This window comes from Tachysurus fulvidraco, chromosome 13, assembly GCF_022655615.1.
Source record: "Tachysurus fulvidraco isolate hzauxx_2018 chromosome 13, HZAU_PFXX_2.0, whole genome shotgun sequence".
Lineage (NCBI taxonomy): Eukaryota > Metazoa > Chordata > Actinopteri > Siluriformes > Bagridae > Tachysurus > Tachysurus fulvidraco.
Window position 1 is genome coordinate 16,736,083 of NC_062530.1, and position 12,574 is coordinate 16,748,656.

Sequence of the window (12,574 nt, forward strand, 5' to 3'; positions counted from 1 at the left end):
ATATAGGCAAAATTAACAACTGGGTTTGCAGATTCTGCAGCTAATGCTTGGGGTAAGCACATTATATTGGATCTATCTATATTGGAAACGTTTTTGCTTGGGATTGCTTTGTTACTGAAAACCCCTTTCAACATCACATGCAATCAACTTGATCATATGGTTAGAATTGTGAGTAACGTGTGGGGGATGGGGGTAGGTGAAAGACTATTGTCTTGAAATGTCATCTGACCTATATTTAATTTATTATTTATTGAAAAACATAATTACCTGGTAAAAACAAATGATTGTTAATCTCATGCAGATGTGTGAAATACATATGTTAAAGCATGTGTGTAAAAATACCATGACCTGTTTGTAAGGGATTACAACGCTATCTGGTTTGTTATTGATTTTGCAAAAATGTTGATTAGAGGGATCTCTAAATAGTATGACGTATGAGTCACAGACTGGCACAGTTACTAGGTTAGGGGATGTTATATAAGAGAAGTTCTGCACTCTTGCTTATGAGTTTGGCCTTGCTGTTTGTTCCAAAATAACTCAAGCCATCTAGCACTCTGTATTAAAAAACAAAACTTGAATATTCCTGCAGGATTAGTGGGTCCCTTTTGTAGTTATTGTGTAAAAGCTTCAGTCTCTAATCACTATCATTGTTATGGTCAGAGTGTATCTGGGGCCTTTCCTGCAAAGTCTAAGCACGAGGTGGGAATTCCCGTTCCATGAGGCAACAAATCTTTCAGACATAGCATGTTCGCCTAAATACATGTCTTTTGGGAGGTGGAAGAAAACTGGAAATTCCAAGAGAAAACGTGAATAATGCATAAAGCAAAATCCCAAGCTTTTAATATCAGCCTAGGGACCCAAGAGCTGGAGGGCACCCTTCAATTTATTGTATAATTTAAAAAATATTTAACATAATTAACATCTCTAACAAAAGATGTTATGGTCGCATGTGCCTAGGTCATCATATCTGATGTGAGTAAATTAAGGTAAACCGGAGGTATTTAGGGAACAGATAAAGATGGGTAGGACCTATTTAAAAAAGATCAGTTAAAATCACGTCTTCTGGGTCCATGCATGTCTATACACGTCTCTACAGAATCTACAGGAGAGCAACCAACAGGGTCCCTAATTAGAGAAAAGACGAACTTTGACTCAGTGTCAGTAAACAAGGCTGACAGTAGCAGTAGGATTGGAGTGATGACAAGAAGAGACTTTTTTTGTTGTACAAATAATGCGTAAAAGTATGAGTGTGATGCAACAGAAAAATATACAATATTATATCTCAACCTTTCTTTAAACAAGTTAAAAAAAAGATGCACCTGTTCATAAGAGTTTTGAGCGTAAACTAACTTTAATAACTTTTGATGACTGAATTTACTAAAAGCTATATAATAAAATACTTATGTTCTAAAAACCAATAGATAAATCCTTAAACAACACTGAGAACCGGGTATTAAACTGTACAAAAATCAATCCAGGATAACTGGGGAGGAAAAAGACATGATAAGTAGTAGACAACCTGTATCCCCACAAAAATTACACATTAATTTGTGAACCCGATTTAAAGTTTTCATTCATGATTTTCCTTCTGGGTTTTCCCAGTTGACATCATGCTGTGTGACAGATGGTGTTTTGGCTTGAGGTGGGGGCCACGAAATCCCCCTTTGGTCTGCTTTCGAGCTTCTGTTAGTTAGTTGAAACTCGACAAAGTAATCTGGATGATAAATGTGGATTCTTGGAAGAACAAAATAAGCAGGATATCAGCCTGTTCTTGAGAAGAGTCAGACTAAAGGCAATGCAGGCTGTGGTTTTTGGTTTTATACAGCCAAGCTGAGTGTACTTGTGTGGTAGGCAGGCAGGCGTAGTCCACTTCAAGCAGCCTCACAAATAGCGTTTTAAACTTTGGCCAGCTTGACATTTTTAGCAGCTTCTTTACTGCAATGAATGAAGGAAGGAATTAGTAATGTAGTGGGCGTCTGCGGGGAAGGTGGGCGTCTGCGGGGAAGCCAGCGGTTTGTGGAGAGCAAGATGTGAGGGTGTGTACAAACAAATATATGGGTTGATTGGGTTGTTTGCTTGCTTGCTTTTAAATTGTGTTTCTAATTCGACCAGATGATTATTACAATGGGGCAAGCATGGTGCCAAATTAAAAGCAGTGTGTAAATGCCAAAAGTGTTGGTAAGCAGGAGTTACTGTAAATTAGGACTTAGGAAGTGATTTAGTACTAGCTAAAGGAATTACTCAGCCTGAAACACATATAATGTGTATATATTAAAATATTTGAGATATGCCTAGGAATTCTAGCATTTTAATATCTGTTAAAATAGGAGTAACAAATACAAGAATCTTGAACATAAGGGATGTCATATTTCACAGTTAGCTCACACACACATTCATGTATTGCAGTCTCAGATGAGTGTGTTACTGTAAAGCAATGTAGATTTGTGTTCTTCATTTTTACAAAAAAAAATCACATTTGAATAATCCCATTAGACCAGTAAACATAACATGTGTTTTTGCCACATCATTTTGAACACATATTTAAAACTCACTCTCACTCATTTTCTACCGCTTATCCGGACCACCTCAGGTGTCACCGGGCATCAAGGCAGGATACACCCTGGACGGAGTGCCAACCCATCGCAGGGCACACACACACTCTCATTCACAATCATCCTACCATGCATGTCTTTGGACCGGTTGAGGAAACCGGAGTACCCGGAGGAAACCACTGAGGCACGGGGAGAACATGCAAACTCCGCACACACAAGGCTAACCACTAAGCCCCATTTAACACCATGTTTTTTATTTTTATTTTCTGCATGTGATTTAAAAACCCATTAAGATTGTCTCATCACATGGTTTTATTTTTTAGTGTAGTTACATATTATTAAGAAGACAATGTCATATGTTTGATTGAATTCATGTGACATGATGAAATGCATCTTCACATGCTTTTCTTGTGGTGATGTATTCTAATCACGTGAATAAATAGATGATCTCGTAAAATGTGTGAGATTTTTCTGTAAAGGCAACTTTGCTTTATAGCTTTGAAATGTTAATAAGCTTTGCCGAGTTTGAACTACTAGTGTTTGTATAGGCCTGAACACAAATTAAGACTGGAGTTAAACTTAAGGGAAAAAAGCACTTACACTTCACTGGTGCTCATAAGTTTTTAACATGTAAAGGTGACAATACATGTCCTCAAACTGCACATGTGAATTTAAGTAAACACATGAAATCTGTCTATGAACTGCATCTCAAGCAAAAATACTGTAGGTCTTACACCAAGACAATGAGACAAGCACCCAAGTCTGTGTAAAGAATGAATAAAGAGGAACAAAGATAATGTTTTGGAATGGCCAAAAAAATTGTTAAAGGTGTTCTGTACTGAGGAATGAAATAAAATTCTTCCAAGACATGGAAGTGGATTGATCAAAAGTTAACAGACACTTTAGTTGCAGTTATTTCTTCACAAGAGCTTACAACAGATAACGAAAACAAATGTTCACATAGTTAACCTTATGATTATGAGTTAACCAGATATGTAATGCCTGATCATTTTTCTCAATAATTAAATAAAGAAGTATAATATTTTGGGCTTATTTGTTTGATTTGTGTTCACTTTGTGTTGTATTTAACCCAGCCCTAACTAAGATAAATTTATTACAACATAGAATGGCAGCAAGGAAAGATTATATTAAATTATTTACATGGAGTTAAACAAACATCTGTATTTCACTGCAGACTTATAAGCACTTTGGTTAAGTACTCTGCTGTGCACTATACGAAATATTCCTCACTACACTTCTGCAATTGCGTGGACCTCTATAACTTGTTGAGAAAAAAAAACAAGTAACCTCAAGTGACAACAGGAAACACAGCAGACTTCAATATTTAGTCATTTGTTCCGAAAAAGTAAACATTCAGAGACCTGGTGGCAAAAATTTGTATCACAATCCTAAAGTGGGTAATTAGCAGCCAGGTGTAACTAATGAAACAGGCAAGATTAGTTAGTAATCAGATGTGTGACTATGTCTATAAAACCAGATCCTTTGGCAGTTTGGCATTTTAGAAAAGCATTCTCTTGTTTACAGCCTGCCAAGAAGAATGCTAGATTTGATGTAGTTTCTTTCATTCAGCGTTTGATTTTGGTCTGAGATGTTTGAAGGGTTGGCCTTTCTGGTCCAATACTTTTTGGTATTTTTCAATATGAGGGTGAATTTTTTTTTTTTTTAAATGAGTTTTTTTAATGACTTCTGCTTGCAAAATTATTTCACCCCCAGTGCTTTCAAAACTTCCGATTTACACTGATGAAATGAACTGCCTTAATAAGAACCAATGGCATCCACTTGTGAATCATTAAAGTTTTTGTCACTAAGAACATACAGAAGTTAAAGAAATGGTATAAAGAGTATAAAATATTATCTAGGTGTTTGGAATTCCCAGTGAGCAAAGCTGGATCGATAATCTGGATGTGGAAGCACCCAGACACTCATGCCAAGAAACAGGTCAAACATATAGAGTTGTGCCTGGGAGTGTGATAACAGTGCACCCTATCAAGATTACTGCACTCTTTGTATATAAGCGTGGCAATGAAAGGATCCTTTACTAAACAAAAGTGCTATATGGAGGCAAATATAAAGTTGACCAGAAAGTGTGACCCACCTGCATTGTAGGTAAGGTTAAGTGGTCAGATAAGATCAAGATAGAGTCTTGACAAAGCACTCTGTGTGACACAAATCTGAAACTTCCCACACCTTTACACACACCATTGAAACAGAGAAATGTGTTGGTGGCATAATGCTGAGGGGTTGCTTATCAGTAAGGACTAGGCATCTTGTTAGAATTAAAGGAAGAATGGATGGAGCAAAATATAATTTGCTTCAGCCTGGTAAAAAACAAAACAAAAAAAACCCTGATGTTTGGGAGACAATTCAGCTTTCAGCAGGACAATGATCCCAAGTACAAGGGCATCACAACACTGCCCTGGCTCAAGAACAAAAATGTAAATGTTCTACAGTGGCCCAGTTAAAGTCCTGATCTCAATTTCACTGGGAATCTGTGTAACTGTAGTAAAAGGTAATTAACAAAGCAACATTTCTTTATTATTGATTATTCTGATGGATTTTACTGAAAAGTTAAGAATTTGAAAATTATTGAAGATTGTTATTTACTCTTAGTATGCCAACAACTTTACTGTCTACTGTGTTTTTATATTATTACATTTCAATGAGAAATTTGGAGACAATTCCTGTTATTGTAAGACGATTTCCCAATGCCGCAAACAAGAATGCTACACAAAATAAGAATTGACCATAAATGTAAAGCCCTAAACCGATTTAAATATTATAAAGGTCCCAAATTCCCAATACAATCCTAAATTCCCAACTGTGTCAGTTTTCACAAAAGTGCTGCTTTCCCTTAACAGTCAACAGACACTAAGAACTTCATAAATGGATTTTGTGTTATGATATGTTAAGAGAGATTAGACAAGGTACAAATCTAAAAACTGTACATAAGAACTTCACAAGAACTTAATACTCAGTTAAACGAACCATGCAACCAATTCTTCACGGATTCTACACTGCTGGGGTTAATGATTAATTGTGATCTTGGTCTTGAGGTTTGTGCTAAACCTTTGCTTCCACATGCTTTGCAGTGAGCAGATGAACAGATTGGTAAACAAGTGAGCTCTGTGCTTTGGGTCAGGGCCGGGCTAAACGAGCGGAAAAGTGAAAGTAAAATTCTGCGTGTTCACACAGGAGGAACTCCAACAGAAACGCACACGCATTAAAAAGGGGCTTTCGCACTGTGGGGCTTTACAAGACATATAGTCAGAGTAGGAAGATTGATTTTATTTTCTAATCCCACGGCAGACGAATAGGACCTCTGGACTGAAATCCGAGCTGTTGCGCTGCACATTATTATAAAAGAGGTGCGTGGACATTTCCTTTCTCGAACCTGGGTGTTTTTTTTTTTCCTCAATCGTCTTTTTTCCCCTCAATTGCTTCGATTCACCTTATTTTAGATTGTTTTCGAATTGTGAAGCTTTTATGATGAGTTGCGTATTTATTTGCTGGGTTTTGTGCACTGTTTAACGTATAAAGGAAGGCTTTTTATTTATTTGCGCTTGTACTCTTTTGCCTTTTACGCACATGTGCACTTCATTGCGTAATGCATCAGCTTTTCATCACACTTTAGTATGTTAAACTCGTGCCTTCTTTTTTTCCTTTATACTGATCCAATTTCAACATATTTTAGTTATAGGTTTTAACCTTTCTTTTCGAGTGAAAAGGCTTTCCAGCACGTCTCGGCAAGGTCTGGAATCCAGCATGGAACACATATTACTAATACTAAGGTGCCATGCTGGAAGATATAGGTACAGATAGGTTTCTACGTAAAATACAAAAGTCAGTGTTTGACTACATAGGAAGAAGATATGCTCAGTTTATGAAATAAAAATGAAATTGCTGAATTTAGTGGTGTTTACACTTAAAGATCTTATATATGTGAAATAGGACACACTCAACAGATTAGTATTAGGAATTTTGCTGTATTCAAATGAGACAGGATCTTCATGGTATTTGGAATATGATGGCATATAACAGGATGGTAACTTTTTTTTTTCATAATTATGTATAAAGGCGGTTAATCTGTTACTGAAAAACATTGGGTTTCATTTACTGTCCTTGGAAGTGTATTAGGTGTATTAGCACTTTCCTCTCTGTCACAGACATGTAAATAGATGTATTTGATTGTACTATGTTAGCATTAAACCTTTAGCATTAAGCCTATTGGCTACAGCAAGAACATCTAGTACAACACAAACATCACATGACTGTTTCATATGACTTTATAATTTTTTAAGCTACACTTACATGCATGTACATGTAGGTGCCTAACAACTGCTAACCCTCTGCATGCTTTAAATGACAGAAATGTATGAAGACAATGCTGATGGCTATGCCTGGACTTATATCTGTTGTTCCAGGTTTGGAAAAGTTTGGAGACCTTTGTGCTTGAGATTGATTTGGATTTCACTTGAGTGCAGGGACTACAACTTCAAGAGAAACATGGTTCGATTTGAAGCTTGGCTCTTTAATCTGTTTCTGGGTAAGTAGGGCCCTTACAGTTTTTAGGGAAAATACATTGAAATGGGTCATTAAATAATCTATTTTGGGTAGAAACATCTGTTTTGGAGAATGGCTTTAGGGGAAAGGGATGCCATTGGAGAATTTTGGAATGAAAAGGAATGACTGAGCACTTCCTGAGCAATCCCAAGTGGCAAGTTAACTCAGATCTAGTTTCTAACCAAGAGAAAACTCATATTACTGAAGATGGATTGACGCAGAATGATGTTAGTCATGTCATGTGGTTTTTACAGCTACGCAGCTACTGTATTGGATTCTTGATGTGTCATTTCATCAAGTCTGAGGTGAGAAGTCTGCTTCAGCTTTTTTTCTCTCACCACTTCCTCTAGTGAAGGGGTGATTAGAAGGAGCAAAAGAAAGCTAAATGAGGAGGACCAAGTTCAGAAGGATACCACTGTGAAGTATTTGACTGGGATCCAAATATATTCCTGTAGCCAATTTGAAGAGTGCCATCTGAAACTTGGCTCGGCTGAAGAACAGACTGACAGCCCTGTCTGTGTCTGTATCCTTCTCTCTTAGCCTTGAGTTATGCTGTCACAATCACTTAGTTTCAACTATAAAAGCATCTCTAGTACAATAGGCACATGATTTAATCTGTGTCTGCATTACAGCTATGGTTCCACTGCTCCCAGTGGGATTCTAACCCATACATTTCTGGAAACCCTGTGCTTTCTACCCCTGACCGATTTCACAGTGAATTACAGTCTAGCAATGTTGAAGAAGCAATTGTATTGTTGCTGCTTATAGCTTGTATGTATTTAGTCAGTGTTTCATTTTTGGAATTGTTTGCCTTAGGGAGGAGATGAAATACCTCGACAAGTGCTTTGGAGGAAATAATAATTTGATCATTTATTTTTAGTCTGTACAATGTATGACAATATAATTAGCAATAGTTTGCACTATGTTGAAAGAGTGATACTTTTCGTTTTGAAATTAGCAGTGGTCTGAGGTTTTTGTTTGACTTGGTGTGAGCTGCTTCCTTTCACACTTTATCCTTTAGTTGTTGTGACTACAGTCACTAGGTCTTTCAAGATATTTTATAGCTTATTTCATATTTTCTGTTTTATGTGCCCTGAAGTTTGAGTAAACTTGCAACCTTCTTTTTCTCTTACTTGCAGTTTCTTGTGTGTTATGATGAAACTAATTTACAAAAGAAATGATTAAATAATACTCTAAAAAGCTTCATTTTACCAGAAGCTATATATGTGTGCCAGTTAGCATTTCCACATGCTACGCATTTAAAGCCTAAAGTTAAGAATGTGAATCTTCATTCCGTATACAGCTCCAATGTGTTTATATAATGCTGGACTCTCTCTTGCTATTGTTTTCCCTTTAGGTCTGATGTGGGCATTACCATTCTGGATGAGTCCTGTAAAATCTAATTTATGCACACCTCTGAAAACCCTGAAAGATCAGCTCAATGCAACATTAAGGAGACGATTTTTGGTAAAGTAATACTTTTAAATTGCTGATGTAAGAAAGAGCAGGGCTACATATGTCATAGGGATTTTGATCAGTTTGTTTAATCTTGCTCTTCTTATTTTTCATGTTGCAAGAAAAGTGACATTATTTTTATGATTTCCATTATTATATTTTCAGAAATATAACTTTCCTATTAACTACACCATTCAAGTGCGTTATGAAGAGGTCTTCAGACTGAGAAATATCAGTCGGCTGGTGAGCAATTGCCCCTGACTCATTGGATTACTATGACTTATTCCCACACATTCCACAACTTCCTCCCCTTTCTCACACTCACTTTGATGTTGTCTCTATCCATGATGTCACCATTTCTTTATGATATCCACTCATTCTCTATTCTTTCCTGTTATTTTCTTGTCTTTTGGTACTTTTTCTGTTTTTTTCAAAATCACATCCAATCTGTCATTTTTTTCCTCATAGAATGACACTGTAGATGTGAGGGATCTCCAGGATGTGTGGGTCAAGGTCACTAAGACAGGAATAAAGAAGATTTTGGCTGTGCTGCCAGAGAAACACCCAACACACCATAAATACCTGAAAAACCTTGATGAACTTTTTTCAAGCTTCTTGGACAGCTATCAAATGCAGAAATCTGAGGAGGTGAGGACAAAGACTTCCAGTGTGCAGTCATATACGCAGCTGCCTGAAAGCTCATTTTTATGCAACCCACCTCCTCAACACACTGGGTCTCTGAGCTCATTTGTTATGTGACCATAAAAGAATCTGAGTTATACATTTTAGCATTTTGCTGTATTGATCTGAATGGTGGTAGACAAAATGTTAATTTCAGACCCAATGCCTGTAAAAACAAGATATATAAATCAAAGCAGCACACTTTTCAATGGGCACACACACAAGAAATAATGAGATATTTTAACGTTAGATAAGCCAAAATGACACAGTAACAACACAGTACTGTTCGACTGTTAGAGTAGACGGCTATAGAAGAGTAATGAATTATAATCAGTATTTAGTGTCACCCAGAAGAGAATGAGTTTCCTTTGAGCCTGGTTCCTCTTCAGGTTTCCGCCGTAGTTTGGAAACAAAATCTAAACCTGGATTTCTGTAAAGTTGCTTTGTGATAGCTGTTAAAAGCACCATACAAATACGATCCAACAAAAGTGTATTGGGGGACGCTAATATTCTACAACAAACTTTAACAATCTTTGTTTTCTGGGGTTTTGAGGAATTGCTTGCATAGTAAACCATAACTATTATTATCAGCCAAGGGATTTTTTTTCTAATATGTTTTTCTAAAACCTGAATCAAACTTGTTTCATACATTTTATTTGAACTCAGGGTGAGTCTTAACCTTGTGATGCTGAGTCATACTGACTGTGATGCCTGTGTGTTTGTGAGACAGAGAGATATTCCAGATGTCATTGATGACATTTTTGTACGCTTGGATGACCCATACTACCAGGGCTGGAGATCTGTCACACCTAAATCATTGCTCGACAACTGTTATCGGACCATGCACTGCCTATTCAAGGACTGCTTCTTAATCAACGGCGATGAAGACTGTAAGTGATCCGTTAATTATTTACACTGTAGATAGAATTACATTCAAATGATTGTGTAAATCCTTGCTAAACTGGTTTTACAGAAACATGAGGAGTTGTTGACTTTGTGGCTTGGTTTTAGTTACATATTCTGAGTTTTTGAAAATGATAGTCAATGTGGTAAAGCTGATGCATGTAATGTGAATGCTCTTATAAACTCTGTTATGCAGTTGCTTGGCCTTAGGGGTTAAAACTTTGCAATGCTGAGTTGATATACAAATATGATATACAAACCTGTTGAGGAAAATTAGAAGGCACTTCTGGAAAGAACATCTGGTGTACACTAAAACATTACTGTTAAGTACAGTTGGTCAGGTTTTGCAACATGGTGGCATAAAACCTCAGCTGACCATCATATCTGGTTAGGCACACATTGAGTGGAAGCACATGCTAGCAGGACTGAGTCAAAGACAGCTTACATGACAAGTAAGATGGCGATGATGTCTGATCCTGCTGGCTTCCTGTCTTGGCGGTTTGTGATTCATAGTTGATTTATTACCCCATGGCAAGACACGCTGCAAAACACGATACACACACAGATTATGGTCAACCACACACAGTTAAACCGTGCAATTATGTTTGCATATGCATGTGATTATTTGGGCAGTAATTAATATATGAAGTAAACTTATCAATATTGTTTCTCTTTGTCCCCATCAGACTGCACATCTCAGCACTGGAGAAAAGGAAAGGGAACACAGGGATGATAGAAAGTTCCCAAATTGAGGATTTTCTACTGAGAAATGCGCAAAGGCCACAGGCATGCAGTGTGTTTATTAGTGCTCACAAAGCTCCTGCTCACCAGAATACAAGCCATCCATTCTTACATTCATTCATCCATACATCAGTTCTTCATAGATAGATAGATAGATAGCATAATTATCTCTAATTTGAAACTATAGCTAACTCAACTACATGCCTCCTGGATTCACACTGCCAGCAAGGAATTTAATGGTGTGCTTAATCATGTTCTTGATCCCGTGTGCCAAAATAGCATTGAGTGTATGTGTGTGTGTGTGTGTCTGTATGTCTGTATGTGTGTGTGTGTATATATATATATTACATGCAGATATTTAGCTGACTGCTGGCTTAGTCAGCAAAGTCTTGTTTCCTTTGCTTTGCGCTTTGATAAGCTGTGTTCTCATAAATATTAATTAATTTTTTTTATTGATGTTCATTGTTTTTTATGCATTTTATGTGTTATTTATTTAGGGACTTCTACAGAATGTTCTAGTAACTATGTTGGAGAAAATAAAAATAAACGTTCCTCTGGCTCCACCATGTGTTCAAGTGGACATTTACTGGGTTCTGAAATCCTGAATTCAGGATTTTTTATGAAGGTGGAAATGTTTATAAATATGCTTTGCGAGAAAATATTAAACTATAACCCTGCAAAAAAAATCAAATTTAGTTTCAGACACTAAAAGCTATTAGTGCTGGTAGAAAGAAAACAGAATTATAGCTATGCAACACTAGACCAGTTATTTTAAGAAAATTACAGATTTTTAACATGATCAGTTTAATCAAGTATTATGGAAAATAAAAACTGACCGACATGTTTTACCAACTGGTAGCTGGTCAGACCAAGCTAGGTTTTTCAGTAGGGATAAAACAATACAGCAATAATTAAAAAGGAGAAAGACTGGTTATTAACTCTGCCAGCATTCTTTTATATTAAAGTATATATCTAGTATATTAAAGCAATCTCACACCAGCAAAAGTGCTGAAGTAAATATTAGTATTACTGTGACTCAGGCACATGGCCACAGGTCATCACAGCTGTGATGGTGTACACTGTAATAGCATGAGTGAGGCATTGCTTTAATAAACCAGTAAACAAATTGTATGGATTCAATTAATTTTGTGCAATTTACTTACATATATCATCAACCATCATCTAGGTATGATATGTAGTGTATGGCCAAAGATTTTAGACAACTAATCATCATATCCCTGTGTGGATATTCACAGGCTCTTGTCACAAAGTTGAAAGTACACAACTGTAGAAGAGGTTTTTGTACTCTGTAGTATTGTAGTTTCCCTTCACTGTAACTAAGAGGACAAAACCAGAATAACAATGTGCCTGCACATAAAGGAGATCCATGAAGACACAGTTCACCAAGGAAGAACCATAGTGACCTGCAGAGCCCTGAACTCAACCCCAGTGACCTGCAGAGCCCTCAACTTAACCCCAGTGACCTGCAGAGCCCTGAACTCAACTTCAGTGACGTGCAGACCCCTGAACTCAAACCCAGTGACCCGCAGAGCCCTGAACTCAACACCAGTGACCTGCAGAGCCCTGAACTCAACTCCAGTGACTTGCAGAGCCCTGAACTCAACACCAGTGACCTGCAGAGCCCTGAACTCAACCCCAGT

At 37.1% G+C, this 12,574-nt stretch overlaps 1 protein-coding gene across 1 annotated transcript; it reads left to right on the top strand.

Moving 5' to 3' along the window:
* The first annotated feature begins 5,680 nt into the window (after nt 1-5,680).
* On the top strand, nt 5,681-11,476 carry il34 (interleukin 34). The gene is made up of 7 exons (XM_027161223.2): nt 5,681-5,938; nt 6,995-7,116; nt 8,491-8,600; nt 8,754-8,831; nt 9,057-9,236; nt 10,000-10,159; nt 10,859-11,476. Exons 2-7 carry the CDS (start codon nt 7,077-7,079, stop codon nt 10,903-10,905), a joined length of 615 nt encoding a protein of 204 aa, XP_027017024.1. The 5' UTR covers nt 5,681-5,938; nt 6,995-7,076; the 3' UTR covers nt 10,906-11,476.
* Nucleotides 11,477-12,574: the final 1,098 nt, after the last annotated feature.

What these genes read in the sequence shown, in the direction of transcription:
- il34 (XM_027161223.2), top strand. Translation starts at nt 7,077, where the DNA reads ATGGTTCGATTTGAAGCTTGGCTCTTTAATCTGTTTCTGG. An exon ending in AAATGCAGAAATCTGAGGAG is followed by an intron (nt 9,237 to 9,999) that starts GTGAGGACAAAG and finishes TTTGTGAGACAG; the next exon opens with AGAGATATTCCAGATGTCAT. An exon ending in AATCAACGGCGATGAAGACT is followed by an intron (nt 10,160 to 10,858) that starts GTAAGTGATCCG and finishes TGTCCCCATCAG; the next exon opens with ACTGCACATCTCAGCACTGG.